This window comes from Strigops habroptila, chromosome 12 (genome assembly GCF_004027225.2).
Source record: "Strigops habroptila isolate Jane chromosome 12, bStrHab1.2.pri, whole genome shotgun sequence".
In the NCBI taxonomy this organism is placed as follows: Eukaryota; Metazoa; Chordata; class Aves; order Psittaciformes; family Psittacidae; genus Strigops; species Strigops habroptila.
In genome coordinates this window covers 5,242,023-5,257,130 of record NC_044288.2, presented here as the reverse complement: position 1 = coordinate 5,257,130, position 15,108 = coordinate 5,242,023, and the positions used below count along the sequence as shown (strand labels likewise).

Sequence of the window (15,108 nt, the reverse complement as noted above, 5' to 3'; positions counted from 1 at the left end):
TTTGCTAAACAAAGCTGCATTCTTGGCTGATTTGCCAAACCAGTATCTTGAGTGCATCATCTGCTTCATCTTAAGCTGAAGCAGCAGGAGGGGGACTCCATTGGTAACTTCCCGGGGAAGGGGATGGCCAAGTGAGAAGCTCAGGACAGTGGTGCATGACTCACGTTATTTTTCTTTGCAATTGGAACTGCGTATAAAGCACCACCGCATGAAGACCTTTTGGCAGAGGGGGGACACCCAGCCCCAGCCCCAGCCCCAGCCCCAGCCCCGCACAGCCACCAGGGCCCGCAGTGCTGCTCTCTGCAGGTCGAGCAGTGCCCTCAGGTGGTCAGATCCCCGGCTCCAAGACCCACTTCATCGTACAAGCAAGGAGCAGAGCGCAGCTCCAACCTGTCCAAGCACAATTCTTTATTTGGCCTTCTCTTGCGAAGCTACAATTTCTTATCAGATATGTTATTTAGAGACAGAATCCCACCGGTATCTGGGACCGTTACAGGGATCAGTGTCACGGCCACCAGAAGATGTCCCCAGAGCTCCCAGCAGCTGCTGCCACCACGGAGTGGGAAGTTTACTCCAATTTAAACATGCCATAGCAGAGGTATCAGTGTGCTCTCCCACACTTGCAAACAGCCTGGGTCAGAACTCGAGTGTTTGTGCACCTCCAGCATTACATTTTCAAACTCCTTCCTTGTCAATCCATGTGCAGGTGGGATGAAAGCAAACACACTGCTGAGAGGCACAAGGTGCAAACTGGGTTTAAGCCCTGATTTATTATAAATAAACCTTATTTATTTCTAAGGGCAGTACCTAAACATCTTTCTTGCATAGTACCAGGACGTTATGTTACACCCATTTATTGGCAGACATCAAGTCCATTTCCACTTGAAAACGGAACAGTCGAAGCATCTCCTGCTCAGGCCAAGTCCTCAGCTCATTCAGCCTCCAAAAAGCACCGGTAAAGCTTCCTCAGTTCATCCTCCTTCTCTTTGAGGTCATCTTGGAGCACACCAAGCTGGTCACAGAAGCTGGTCCACATCGGATCCTGTTCTCTGTCAGGAGCCTGTTGAGCTGCAGAGCTCTCGCTGGTTGTCCACAAACAGAGAGACCTTAAGAAGAGTATCTGAGTTGGAAGGGTGAAAACAACCCCGTTAGCTTAATGCACTTTGTATTGTGTACGCACAAAAATCAACCTTGTTTCTAAGTAATAAAGAAAAGATTAAGGAAAACTAACTTAGCAGACCAATGGACCTCTAAATGGATCTCTATGGATCTGAATGGATCTGAAATGGATCTCTAAACCCCTTGTTTTACTGCAAGGAAGGGCATCACCTCCGGTTGTGCCAGGGTGTGAGGGTGAATATTTACAACTGAAGCTGTTCATGGTTGCAAAGACCAACTCCAAACCAAGCAAGGTCACCCCCTGCCACCAAGACCAACACCAACACACAGTGCAAGGCCTGCATGTGATCTCCAGGGCTGAGACATCACTACAGAGCTCAAGGAAGGGCCTCTTGGGCTGCTGTAAATGGAACTACCTTGAACAACGTCTCCCTTGTAGCGCTCCAAAATCTTCTCCCACGACTGTGGGAGGATCTCCATGTCTGCCAGGCTGTCACAGCTGATGTGGAGGAGAAGAAGCTTGATCTCCAGGTACCTTCACGCCCGGTAAGGACAATAAAGAGGCAGAGAAACCCACCAAGGATGGCAAAGGGACAGAGCCACCCACCAGCGCTGCCCGCGGAGCCCCACCGCTGAAGGATACAGGTGCCGGTAGTAGCGCTCCACGTCCTGCAGCCCCTCCAGCGCGTCGGCCAGCGATGGGCAGCGCGGCCCCCGCCGCAGGACCGCCTCCAGGCCCAGCTCCGCCGCCCGCTCCTCGTAGAGCCGCAGCACGGCGGCCCCAGCGGCCCCCACCGCGTCCCGCACGGCCCGCAGCTCCTCCCTGCGCGGGGAGGCAACGCGGGGTGCGCTCAGCCGCGGCTCCGCACTCCCCATCCAGCCCGGCCCTTCCCGGTCCCGCCGCCTCACCGCCGGCCGCCGAGCTGCTCCATCAGCGCCTCGGCCGCGCCGCGCTGCTTCCGCCACAGCCGCTCCGGCAAGTCCCCGAAGGCACCGAGCGGCGAAGCGCCCCACGCCAGGCGCCGCGCCGCCCGCATCTGCGCCGCCAGCCCGGCCAGCGAGCCCAGCGGCGGCGCGCACCCGGCCAGCGCCGCCCGCCAGGCCGCGTCCTGCCGCGCCGCCGCCGCCGCCCAGGCCCGCAGCGCCGCCGCCATGGCCTCCAGCGCCGCGGCCGCTGCCATGGCAACGCGCCGGCTCGGAAGCACCGTGTCGTCATCGCGCCGCGCTGAGCTCTGATTGGCTGAGTGGGTGGATTTGAACGCGGGGCGGGCGGCAGCGCTTCTGGTCCCGATCCCGGTTCTAATCCCCGTTCTAATTCCGGTCCCGCTGTCATGGCCCCCGCGAGGAAGAAGCCCGGCGCGGTCTCACGCCGCAGGAAGCTGGAGGCATTCCTGAAGGATTTCGATCGTGAGGGTAGGCCGGGAGCGAGCGCCGGGAGCGGGCTGCGGGAGCGGGCCGCGGGGCTCACGCCGTGTCTGTTCCCCCGCAGTGGAGAGCCGGGTGGAGCGGCTGCAGGCGAACGGGGAGCGCCTGGTGAAGGAGATAGAGGACATGTACGACATGCACATCCTGCGGCTGCCGGTGGCGTTCCGCGAGATGAACTGGCTGGAGTTCTTTGGTACGGAACGGGGCGGGGGGGGTTTGCCTTCGTTAACTAAAACCAACGGGAATAACGGAGCCGTCGGGATCAACTCTGCTCCCCCCCACCTCCCAAAACGAGCGGGTTCCGGGAGCGCTGCTCTCTTTAGGATCATAAAATCAACCAGGTTGGAAAAGAGCTCTGAGTTCATCAAGTCCAACCGTTCCCCAGCACCGCCAAGGGCACCACTAACCCGTGGCACCGAGGGCCTCGGCTGCACGCTTTGTGAGCTAGGGGCGGTGATTCCACCATTGCTCTGCTCCCTCGCTGCCCAAAAAACTGGGTTTTACTCGTTTTCTGCACCCTAGTGGTGACTTGCTAAAGCATATCCGTGTATGCTGTATGGGCATATGGCTTGGATATGTCGTGGTTTTCTAATAAATCTTTTCTTTCTAGCTAAAGCAGGATGCAAGAAGGTGTTGGAAGAGGCAGCAATGGTAGGTTTCTAGCATAAATCTTTAGCTTTTCTGACCTTGTTCACACCACTGCGGCAGGGAAGGGTTTCTTGAGTCTGCTGGGGTGTTGCTGTAGCAGAGGTTACACAAATACTTCCATAAATGTTGCTGTAAAACGTAACAGTCTGTTATATCCAATGTGGGATTTGTACTCTCGTGCTGCTTCAGGTGCATCTTCCCTTACCTGCTTCATTTCACTCCCAGATCCTTGATAGCACACACACACTTTTCAATCAATTAAAGCATTTCTAAGTTGGTTGAGCAGCAGAGTGTAGGTGAAACACACTTGCAAAATAAGAATATTAGCCCTGAAAGGCATGCAGGTCTGTGTCATTATCACCTCCATGATAACAGGAAAGATCCCAGTTTAGAGCACAACAGAAAGCATGAAGGTATTCTTGCTGCCTATCAGAACTATATGCTACTGATAACCCTGATGGTGTTGTGACTGTTTTTAATTGTAGGCAGACTTGGAAATACCAGAAATAAACAAGTTAACAGCGGAGGTTGTCCGTACTCCTTTGAAGGTCATGAAGGAAGGTCAGTTTGTTTTAAGCATTGTGGTGAGTTCAGTGAGGTGAAGGCATGTCAAGGTTTACATACTGTGAATAACAACCCTGTTCTTACTTATGTTCTCCAGTATGTTTGAAACCATGGAAATAATCCTATTTTTCTCCCTGCTATCTGCAGGAGCTCTACTTAATTCTATTATTAAAACATTCAAAATAGTGCTCTGTCAACCATCTGGATTACACTGGAATTTGGATTTCAGAAGCAAGTCGTTGCTCAAAAAGCTTGTAGTTGTTTATGCTTTACCTCTTCTGCTAAGTAATAATTTCAAGTTACTATTTATTTTCAACTTAGGCAACACTTTCTCTTTCTAGTGGAAAAATTCAAACATCCTATTGAAGCTATTAAAGAAGTAGCAGAGTCTCCTTTGCTTCCTCCAGCAAAGAAAGCAAAACATGAGAGCCAATGTCTTCCAGAGCCAGAAGCTAAAATCCTTAATCCAACAACTGGAAAGGTAAATAGCTAGCCTTTGTGATGCCTTTATTCCCCAAGTGTGAATTAATCTCTGAGATGATGCCTATGATACTAGAGCTGGCCAGGATATTTTGAACTGTAGATTCCTAGAATCCCATGTTGGAACAGACCTCAAGGATCATCTGGTCCAACCAGGCAAAGCGTGACTTAGACTTAGATGTCCTAGCACCTTGTCCAGCCAAAACTTAACAGTGTCCAATGCTGATGAATCCCCACTTTGAGGGCGACTTCAAAACATCTATCTCTTCCTTGAAAATTGTAGCAGCAGAGGAAGGTTACAGAAGCTGCTTTGGTGTTTGTTTGTGGACTCTTGTGCCATGAAAAGGAGCCCCTGGAGCCAAACAGTTTGTATGGAAGCCTCTGCTGATGTGGACTCGGGTGTCACATTAGAGTGAAGTGACTGATTTGGTGTATAATGTGTGTTTCAGGTGAAGGCATCCACTAAAAAAGTGCCAGCGTCCAGGAGCAGAAGAGCTCCTTCAGCAAGAGCGGAGCGCGTGAGTAAAAGGTAATATGGGATATCTTTTGTGCTGGGTTTCAGAAATGGAGAGTAAGTATATAGTGCTAACATAACTCTGAAATGGACTGGAGTATGGTTTAGTAGGCTGGTTGGTGTAGTTGTGCCATGCCATAGGGGAAAAATAGGGGCTTTGACAGTGAATGAAAGATGGGCAACTTTCCTCCTGTGGTGAGCAGCTATCCCTAGCTTTGGGGTTTAACTTTGATTAGCAAGAAACTCTGGTTTTCTGTGGTGACAACCTCATTCAAGTCTTTGGTAAGATAACTCTTGCACATTTGTTAAAAGGATTCTTACAAGCAAATGTTTGGGTTTTTTTTCCCCTTTAACAGATCAAGCAAAAACAACTTTATCACTCCAGCTACTGGTAGAATTGTTGATCTCTGTGCTCCAGGAGGTACCTCCATGATCACACCCAGATTTGATCCCAGGTTTGCATTCTGATGAATTTCTCTGTTAATCTCTTATGCTGTCATCTCCTGGCAATGTAATCCTTAGTGGTTCTTTGAACCTTAAATGAAAGACTTTGACTAAAAGTGCTTTGAGCAACTGCAGTGACATTTCTTACCTCTAACTCTTGGTTTCAGCATCTTCAAGACACCGGGGTTGCGCGCACCTGCAGCACACGAACGTGTTTACACCGTCTCTGCCAATGGCAGCCCCCTTGCTGACATCAACGATATCTTCATCACAGTCCCTGTGGGAGGAGGGGAGGTAAATCACAAGCTTGAATCTGTACTTGTAACTTCTTTTGGGGGGATGGGGAGGGGCCTTACCAGTTTCAGTTCATCCACTCTTGTCTGTTTAGTTGTGCCACTGCAGTTTATCAAGGGATGGATGTAACATAAAAAGAACCTTCAAAAACTTTTAAGAAGTGGGAGCTGTTCAAGCTGGTCAAAACAGAATGTCAAAACATCAGAGAATGATGGTTGCTCTATGTTGAAGTTGCATTTAAAGTAGCTTGTGCTGGCAGTAATGTGTTAATGCACTGCAAGGAAGATATGAGATGAGCTTCTGGTCAAGCTTAACATAGTCTCTGCCTGTACACGGTCTCCTAGTATGCTTGGGTTTTATTTACTTTTATTTTCTAATTGAATTTATTTGCTGCTTCTGACTACTACAGATTTCTACAGATAGAAAACCTAAGATTTGGTTGTTTTTTCCCACAGAGCATTCGTTTAGCAGCGAGTGATGTGACCAAGAATAATCTTCTTCATCTGAATGCGGAGGCCCAAGGATTTATGCAGAAGCTATCAGTAAGTCTATGTATTTTTGTCAATCGTAGACTGAATTCACAAGGCAGTGTTGTCATTCTGACATTAGTCACTGAACTGAACTATAATAGAAACTCCTTATTTTTCCCTGCCCTATCTTGTATTTTGGCTCATATCAGTGGTCAAGAAGCATGAAGTGGGAAGGGAAGGAGGGAGTAGCTTTACATCACATCTAGCTTAGTACAAACTGTGAATAAACCATGTGCTTCTTGAAAAAGAACTACTGTCAATGCTCTGAAAAGCTGAATGGAACTGAAGGTGTCTTCTCCTTTGGGCAGAAGTTGTAAATGGTTGTGGGATATCTGGCTTTAGAGCACTGATTAATTTCCCTTTCTTTCTAGGGTCGTCTTGCACAAGCCTGCAGCGCTGCAAAAACCCGCAGATGAGACTCGGTGGATGTTGACGTCCCTCTGTAAATACAGAATGTTACCTTTAGGACTGCAACCTTTAGTTCTTGTCCTGATTGTGTCTTCCATTAATTTACAGAATGGAGGTTTACTCATTTTTTTTTTACCTATAATATGTAATGGGATTAGAATAGATTTCATTCTTGTGATTCGGGGGCGGGGGGGGGAGAGATACTCTATTTCCTATTTCCTTTGAGACTAAGATACAGTTATTATGGGCTTGCAGACCAGCAAGCTGGGCAGAAAAGCTTTTCTGGTATCTCACAGAAGACTTAAGCAGTGGACACAAGTGACTGGGCAAAGAAAGCAGTGGTTCAGATTTGTTTCACTTCCTTCCAGGCCCATCCTTTCTCTGCAGGTGTGCTTACAAGCTGATGACTATCTCAGCACAGTACCTGAGATACCTAAAGGCAAATTACTGGTGCCTGGGGCTAAATGGAAAGCTTCTTGTAGTTCATGATGCTGCCATGAATCTCAATCCTTTTATTCTTATAGCAGCCATTGTATTTTTAACTGGCTTTGAGGTTTGTATAAAGAACTTATGCATTTTATTGTTTTGAAAAAAATAAAGGATTGGAGTTACTTCTACTTAATAGAATCGGCTGGACTGTGGCCTAACCAGATTACTGAGAGTAACCTTTGAGCTGCTGGAGTATATCTAATGTGAGACAACTTTGCTTTTCCTACACCCCCTTTGAAATCTTTAGGAGAAGCAGTGCTCCTGGAACAGAGTATAGCCAGGGAAGAAGAAAGCTTGGCCTAGTCAAACATTGTTTTGGCCTTTCTTCTCATCTAAATTGAGTTCATTCAGTGCATCTCTTTGACAAAGAGCCATATCCTGTAAATGCTATTTTAACTTCCTCAGTCATTAATGTGGGGTTTTTCCCCATAGCTTACAGAAAAGAGAGGAATCTTGCTCCACTTGGGATTTGTGAAAATTCAACTTTAAATGTAGCCCCTTGGAAACTTGCTGTTGGAACTGGGGGGATTAACGTTTTTAGCTTCTGGCTCTAGAAGACATTGGCTCTCATGTTTTGCTTTCTTTGCTGGGAGGAAGCAAAGGAGACTGCTGCTTCTTTAATAACTTCAATATGCTGTGTGAATTTTCCCTTAGAAACAGAAAATGTCGCCCAAGTTGAAAATAAATAGTAACTTTAAATAATTAGTTGGCATGTGGCATGGGAGAAAGTTTGGAGAACAGCATTCATACATGAGTTTCCTTTAAAAAGGAAGCATGTTACTGCAATGCAAACCTCAGGTATGTACCATGTATTTGGAAATCACTATTTAAGAGGTTTTGGCAGCTTCTAAGTCCTAACTGCAGGTGGCAATATTGTAAACTACTAAGCTATGAGTACAGTTGTCTTACTGTTGAATTGTTAACTAATGTTCTTATTGGAGTTAAGGTATTACTTATACCTACAGCAAAAGATTCCTTGAAAAACAAGTGTTTAGCACCTGGAAGTTTGGGAGTAGCAGAATCTGTAGAACTTGGAGGGTTATGGCTGCACCTCAGTTGGTACCCGTTGGGGTTGTTGGCACGCTGACTTTGCTCTGTAGAGTGTGGAGGTGGCATAGCTCAAGGTTCTTCTTTGCCCCATCCCTGGCAGTGTTCAAGGCCGGGTTGGACACAGGGGCTTGGAGCAACCTGCTCTAGTGGAAGGTGTCCCTGCCCATGGCAGGGAACTGGGACTGGATGAGCTTTAAGGTCCCTTCCAAGCCAAACCAGTCTGTGATGATTCTATGATTCCCAGAGGCAGTACTGCTGACACATGGCATTCCCAGTGCAATGCAACCAACAGTGCTGTTAATATTCAAGCTTCCTTTTCCAATTGTCAGAGTGAGTTAATTGTATCTGACGTAAATTAAAACTGTCTGGCAGCTAATAGCTAAACAGATTCATCACCTAAATCCATTTTGCATGCTGACTGCAGCATGCACTACTCCACAACATGGGTAAGCAGTATTTTGGATTTATGTAGCTTCATTGCTCATGTAAATTGTTGCCATCACTTATGGCCCGTGGCAGATGCATTTTGTTTAAGATGGAACCTACTTCTTCAGTTCAAGGATTATGGAGGCAATGCAGGGAAGCTGCCTGTTTTTATGGATTTGGGGGAGGTTTTGTGTTGTCTGTGTGCTAGCCTGGCTGTAGTCTGAACTGCTCTTGAAACTGAGTGATGGGAAATAAAGAACAATGCAGGGAAATAACTGCTCTGTCAGGTTGGAAGAGGCTGTGTCCATTGCTGGTCGGAGCAGTTAAGCTTACAGAAAGGGACTGACATTGACTTGTGTCATCTGAGGTGCTGTGGGCATGGCTTTGGGGATTGTCCTGGGCAGAGCCAGTCTTGGGAAGGGCTAGAGAACACTGAGGTGCCTTCTCAGATTATCACTTCTGTGTATGTTCTTCCCAAGAATTGAACTACCTGACCTCCAAGGATCCGTGTTTTGTGTTCATGGATTGAGGCTCTGCAGCAGGAATTAAGGCCCCTGTGTTTTGTGGCTGATTCCATGAGGAAAAAGCGGGTTTCCTGGTTGCCATTTCACTCAGGATGCATACTGCTCAGGGCTGAGAACTGTGGCTTTCTTGTAAGAAGGGTGGTTTGGGAAGTAATGGCCATGGTTTGCTAAAAGATTGCTGAGCACAGAATTAAGATCAAAACTCCTGACCTGAACCAGAGCTCTTCCAAAATAAGTTTCCTTTGGGAAAGAGCAAACTGCAGAAGAGCTGGTGGTACTTCCAGCAACACAAGACCCAGCAGGGAGTAGGTTGTAATAGCAGGACATGGCTGTGTTTTACCAGGGCTTTTATTGTGCTGGATAACCACAGTCTTTCAGGGAAAGGTGCCATTCCTGCACAGAGCCAACCCTCCAGGCAGGAGTTTCCATTCCTGTTACAAGCAGGTACAGCCATACATTGTGCACTGAGATATGCTCAGGGGTCTCTGTGCTACAGATTTACTCCAGGTGTGAGAAACTCCCAAAGTTCAGCCCAAATTCAGAACCGGAATGTGCAACTCTTAAGTTACAGATATAATGAGCACAAAAGGTACCCAGCGAGGTACCTTCCCCAGGATGTGCTGACATTGAACTCCCACAAAGGGACTGTGTTAGATAATGATCCTAATAGGTGGCTCTTCCAGGCAATTTGATAGATGTGCACTATCAAGCATTGTCAGAAATAGCTCCGTATACAAAGCAAGCGTTTATCATCGTGGACACCTTGCAGGTGGTCAGTGATTCGGTGACATTGTAAGAAAGGAAGAGATACCAATTCCCTGCTTGCTGATGGAAGGGATGATAGTTTAGAACAAATTACAACTGTCTCTAGGCAATTCTTTCATGCAGGAGTTTTGGATATGAAGGTGCAGGACAGCACATGTAACTCCTCCAGCTGACCTGTATAATTCCACCAGAAATCCATGTCTCCTGGGTCAGCTGAAGGCGTAAGAAGGGGAAATATTCCTTAGCATCACTTGAAAAGGCATTGAGCAGTTCGTAAGTTCTCTATTCTCCAAGTAAGTGATTGGGAGAACTGCAAATTCAAAGGTGAAATTTGGGTGAGTTTGGTTGAACAGGCTGTATCTCCAAACATTATGTTCAATTGCAGTGACTGCAGCTAGCATTAAAGGTACTCTGCACACCCAAAATTCATCCATGGGGATTTGCGAGTCCCTTTGAAAACAAAGAGAACCCTCAGGGGTGAGGGAAATGACAAGAAAAAGGTATTTTCAAAAAGAGACATTATTTGCTTAATTAATAGGATGAATTGTCCTGAAAAACTGACTTTTCTACATGAGTGTCCATCACTCTAAGTGAGTTGGTGAGGGCTGTCTGGGGACCAGTGAGAAGGTCAAGCTCCTAATGTCAGGTCTGTGATACATGATGCTATCCTCTTTGCTAAGGACTCAGCTTTGGGTGGCCTTTCTTAGTGGGATGGGACGTTCTCTCCACTCCCATCCCAGCCTGTGTTTCCATGCCACCTGATGTCATCTGGGACATCACAATGTCTCTGCTCTAACTTCCATCTTCCTTCCAGCAGCTCTCAGCTGAGCAATGTGCAGCTTTTAATGGGACAAAAAGATAATCTCCATCAGGGAGATGAGTCCATTGGAGCCATGGTCAGCGGTTCTGATGGCTGTTGGCACATTGCAACACTACAATGAGGAGGCCCAGCCCATGGTGCTCCTTGGCATGGTGTTGTGCACAGGTAGGTTGTCTCTGCACTGAAGAACTGCAGGTCATAGAGTCATAGAATGAACCAGGTTGGAAAAGACCTTTAAGCTCAACAAGTCCAACCATTACTCCAGCACTGCTAAGGCCACCACTCAACCTTATCACTGTGGGCCTCGTCTGCATGGTTTGTGAACACTTCCAGGGACAGCGAGTCCACCCATGGAAAGAGAAGGAACGGATGGAGCAGTGGGATTCAACTCTGCAGTTGTCTCCTGTGGCTCACACCTCTCACTCTGTGATTCCCTGGTGGAATCACTGCTCTGAAAGTAAAGTTACGAGGGGCACAGCCTGCTGCTACTGCTTAAGCTGCTTTAACTTTGCTTTTTTCTTTTCCTTTGTGGGCTTTTTGGTGGGTGGTTTTTTGGTTGTTTGGGGGTTTTTTTGCGAACTGACGAAGATTTCACATTCCATTAACCTGCTGCCATCATTTAGCAGTTGGGTACTCCATTAGGTATAATGTATTCATTAGCAGATGTGAGTGGTGGTGGGTTTTCCAGGCTGGCATCTCACCGCAGGGAAGATGTGCTGAGCAGTGTTCAACGATGTCCACGCTGCTTGGGACAGCCGGGCTCTGCCCATCACCATCTGCTGCAACACGATGTTCCTTGTGGGACCTTACAGCCTTCCAGCTGATCCCGGATCATGTGCTCCTGTGATGGGGATTCCAGGAAACAAACACTCTTGTTTGCTGTGGGTTTAACTGCAGATTGTGTTTCTCTGATGGATTGTGCTGCAGGACTCCAGGTGGATCCTGGAGGTGAGCAGTGGGAGATGATGCTTGCTTGTCTTCCCACATGCACATGTGCTCAGAGGTGGGATGGGTGGTCTTTTGGTGAGGACCCGATGGCTTAGCAGGGAGAGTCTTGGGGGTTGTGGAGCAACCTGGTCTAGTGGAAGGTGTCCATGCCCATGGCAGGGGGTTGGAACTGGGTGAGCTTTAAGGTCTCTTCCAACCCAAACCAGTCTGGGCTTCTTATTACCTTCCATGAGAGCTGCCCATGAGGCAGCCTGGGTCTTGCGAGGCTTTCGCAGCCTCACACCTGAAACTTTAAGCCTGTCAGGAGGCCAAAATAAGTATATCCAATTTATTCACAGATGGTGGCAGGATTTCCTTCACAGCTGTGCTCCAGCTCAGACCTATGTTGTCCAGTGAATGTCATTCACAGCAAGATAATATGAAAAGTGATGTGGCTGGACCTCGCTGTGGAGTTGCAGGTGCCGCTGCTCCCCTGTCACATCAGAGCTGGGGAAAGCATAAATGTCCTCTTAAAATACAGCAGTGGGAAGCAGAGCTTACAGGGTGCAGGCTTCAGAGCAATTTCATCCTTGGCTCTGATGAGAGCGGGGAAGAAATCCTCTATTTCCTCAGACATTAGTGCCCATACACCACAGAGCTTTACCCTGCTCCTGCCTAAAGCGCTCGTACACTGAAAAATGGGATTAGACAGAGCTGCTAATTCTAACATTGCACATCAAGACCAGAATCCCACGCCCCCTCCCTGTCTCTCCAGGGAGAGATTTATTGCCTGCTACAATGTAATTAATCTAATTTCCCTTAATAAGGGCGAGACATTTAATAGGAAAGTCATGTCTTCAGCTTCAGCTGCAGTCCCTAAGCCTGGCCGTGCTGCAGAGTGGGGCCAGTGCAGCCCCTCACACCGGGGCCAGGCACTGTCTGTGCCTCCAAAGGCACCAGGAAATATCCCCCTGGAGCCAGAAATCACAGTGAGAGAGGGAGAAGGGAAAGAAGTGATTCCCTCTTCCCTTCCATGGATGGATACCCTTGGGCTCAGGCTTTTGGCTGTGAGTCCCAGTGAAGGGCATAGCCCTGGAGATGCTCACTGAGGTGCTGCAGAAGAGGGTGGAAGAGAAGGCTCTGCTCCCAGCACCTCTGGAGCAGCAGCTGATGGTGCTGGAGAGCAATCCCATGCCCTGCTGGGGTCTGCCTGCTCTGCTGGTGCTCTGCAGCCCTGCAGCAACTGCCTGAGAGCAGCTTTCAAGGGAAAAAATCAATAGTTACTGGTTATGGGTCAATCTTCCTTACAAAGCACAAACCCTGCTGAGTTTGCACAGTTCAGGGCTACACGGAGCAGGGAAGCCAACATGTTTTCATACACCATTTGAAATTAATCCATTTGCAACTAGACATTCACTAAGATCTTGTCTGCCTTTGCAACCCCCTCCCTGAGGGGTGCTGGGACCTGGCTCCAGCCCCCAAATCAAGGGGCTTGGGGAAGTGACTTGATCCTTAGTGCCAAAGCACAAAGCCAGGGGAAAAGACCAATTTATCCTTGTCGTGCATCAAACACAAAAAGCACTGGGGGGTTGAGCACTAATTGCAGCCTCTCCCAACCATGGGAGCCTTATCACTGGGAAGAGATGCTGGATCTAGGGGCCAGCCCATCCCTAAGCACTGCTCACCCAGGGAGCAGGGCCACACTGGTGGAAGGGCAAGAGGCAGGAGCACATTGCAGAGCGGAGACCTGTGGGTCCTGCAGGTGAGCAGGCACCATGAGCTGGCTTCTGTCCTTCTGCTTGTCCCTGCTTGCACGGATGGAGCCCAGCACGTCTCTTGCACCCACCATCCTGCTGATAACCTGATATCCAGGGCTGGTCCCCATGGCAGGGCTGGCTCCCAGCAAGCAGTGAGAGCAGAGCCTGTGTGCTCCTCTGTGCATTCACTGTTACAGCAATAAAATCCAACTCAGGAGATGTTTTCTTTGGTTTTCTTTAAGAAACACGTCTGCTCTTCTCTCTTCCCAAACCTTCCCTTCTGCAAAGGGCCTCAGTTCACCTTCATGAAGAGCACTAATTATAGAGTAATTTGGTGTGATGAGCACCTGCAAATGATACCTTCTGTAAGCAGTAAGTGGATTTTTCCCCATTGCTGCAGCATGCATTAGTGATGGAGGTGGGTCTCACTCAGCTCAGCTGGCCCAAGTGTGCAAGTGAGAAGGGAAGAGCTGGCTTGGGCCACCCTGTTTGTGCATCTCCCCACTGTTGGGTGGCTTGGGCTCATCCACACAAACAGCAAAGGCTGGATCCAGATCACCTGCTGGGTTCCTCACTTGGTGCCAGGATGGAGGGGGACAGCGAGTAGTGGCAGCTTGAGGATGCTGTGTGGTGGAGCCAGGGGTGCAGTGGGAGGGGAGTATGAGAAGGGCTCTCATCTACCACCGAGGGTGACCCCACGGCCCAGGAGCCCGGGAAGCTGGATCCTGATGGCAGTTGATTGATGGGATCTGAGGAAATGTTGTTCTTCAATGTCAGTCAGCCTGCCTCTGCTGACTGCAAATGAAGGCACGAGGAACTGGACAGCAATCAATGCCGGATGGGAAGCGCGATTGCGGTCTGGAGTGTGTAGCGCAGGAGGGGAGCTTGGCCAGGGCAGTGCTGAGCGCTCGGCTTGTGCCCGCTCACAAACACTCCTGCTTTCCCTTTCTGTTGCTCAATTACTGCACACAAAGATGACAGGAGATGCAGCTCCACAAGAACCTGCTGGACAAAGGAACCGCTTGCCAAGAGCTGCCAGCTCCGAGCAGCTCTTGCAGATAAGACACAGAGATGCTGTTATCCTGCCAGACAGAAAGGGACAGAGAGCTTTGTGCTTCACAGCAAACAGTGCAGAGCGAGTCGCCCTTGTTGCAGTGAGGGCACCGTGCTGGCACAGAGTGAGCAGGGATGCTCAGGGGCTTTCAGAGCTCCTGGGCATCAGAAGCATCCCAAGGGACCAGGGCAGCATCCAGGATGATGGAAGCACATCCACTCTGGGGCTGGCGTGGCTCAGCCCTCTCAGGCAGTGCAGACAACAGAGGGGAGGTCGGGTGGTGCTGAGCATAGGTTAAATGAGCAAGAGCACTGGGTTAGTTTATGCGTGAGTGCCCAATTAATTCATACATGAATGCCCAGATAGTTGAGACATAAGCACCCAAATAGCTCTCACTTGAATGCTTCGTTAGTGGATGCTGGAGCCCCACTGGGGAGCATCCAAGGTGCTCTCTGCAGGCACCCCTTGGAAGGACACATCCCAAGCCTGTGACAGCACAAGGCAAATCAGCATCAAGGCTCCACTTGATCCCTATAAACAAGAGCCCATGTGAGAGAGAACCAACTTCCCTTTCCCTCTGGGACAGTGGTAATCCTAGTATTTCTGGCAAATAACCCCTCTGGTGGTTTTTCTCCTTGTTTGAGGTATTGGGTGTCTCACTGCCAACAAATTATAGGTTCATTCTCTCATCAAACACCCAGCTCACCTAGAAATGAGGAGGCTCAATGGCAAAGGCAGGAGGAGGGAACTTTGGAGACCAAGTTTGATGCTAATAGCCTGAGTTAATTGCCGATTGTTTGGAGCGGAATCGTGGGAGCCTATGGCTCACTCCACATAATAACATCTCCCTCCTCAGACACCGTCTCCATC

General features: G+C 48.8%; 2 protein-coding genes across 3 annotated transcripts; one reads left to right on the top strand and one right to left on the bottom strand.

Moving 5' to 3' along the window:
• Positions 1 to 389: 389 nt before the first annotated feature.
• On the bottom strand, positions 390 to 2,302 carry C12H1orf109 (chromosome 12 C1orf109 homolog). 2 transcript variants are annotated; one of them, XM_030504830.1, is made up of 4 exons: positions 2,029 to 2,302; positions 1,763 to 1,942; positions 1,536 to 1,654; positions 390 to 1,120 (listed from the first exon to the last, which is right to left on the bottom strand). In XM_030504830.1, exons 1-4 carry the CDS (start codon positions 2,298 to 2,300, stop codon positions 1,053 to 1,055), a joined length of 639 nt encoding a protein of 212 aa, XP_030360690.1. In that variant the 5' UTR covers positions 2,301 to 2,302; the 3' UTR covers positions 390 to 1,052. The 2 variants fall into 2 exon arrangements, with proteins under 2 accessions (XP_030360690.1, XP_030360689.1); XM_030504829.1 differs by having other exon boundaries at positions 390 to 1,106; positions 2,029 to 2,294.
• Positions 2,303 to 2,353: 51 nt separating this feature from the next.
• Positions 2,354 to 7,048, top strand: CDCA8 (cell division cycle associated 8). Its single transcript, XM_030504828.1, has 10 exons — positions 2,354 to 2,532; positions 2,609 to 2,737; positions 3,155 to 3,195; positions 3,678 to 3,753; positions 4,098 to 4,237; positions 4,686 to 4,765; positions 5,107 to 5,205; positions 5,362 to 5,488; positions 5,944 to 6,030; positions 6,390 to 7,048. The coding sequence occupies exons 1-10, from the start codon at positions 2,451 to 2,453 to the stop codon at positions 6,432 to 6,434; spliced, it is 906 nt and encodes a 301-aa protein (XP_030360688.1). The 5' UTR covers positions 2,354 to 2,450; the 3' UTR covers positions 6,435 to 7,048.
• The last annotated feature ends 8,060 nt before the right edge of the window (positions 7,049 to 15,108 follow it).

What these genes read in the sequence shown, in the direction of transcription:
- C12H1orf109 (XM_030504829.1), bottom strand. Translation starts at nt 2,273, where the DNA reads ATGGCGGCGGCGCTGCGGGCCTGGGCGGCGGCGGCGGCGCGGCAGGAC. An exon ending in GAGCAGCTCGGCGGCCGGCG is followed by an intron (nt 1,943 to 2,028) that starts GTGAGGCGGCGG and finishes CTCCCCGCGCAG; the next exon opens with GGAGGAGCTGCGGGCCGTGC. An exon ending in CAAGGGAGACGTTGTTCAAG is followed by an intron (nt 1,107 to 1,535) that starts GTAGTTCCATTT and finishes ACTCTTCTTAAG; the next exon opens with GTCTCTCTGTTTGTGGACAA.
- CDCA8 (XM_030504828.1), top strand. Translation starts at nt 2,451, where the DNA reads ATGGCCCCCGCGAGGAAGAAGCCCGGCGCGGTCTCACGCCGCAGGAAG. An exon ending in ACACCCAGATTTGATCCCAG is followed by an intron (nt 5,206 to 5,361) that starts GTTTGCATTCTG and finishes TCTTGGTTTCAG; the next exon opens with CATCTTCAAGACACCGGGGT. An exon ending in TCCCTGTGGGAGGAGGGGAG is followed by an intron (nt 5,489 to 5,943) that starts GTAAATCACAAG and finishes TTTTTCCCACAG; the next exon opens with AGCATTCGTTTAGCAGCGAG.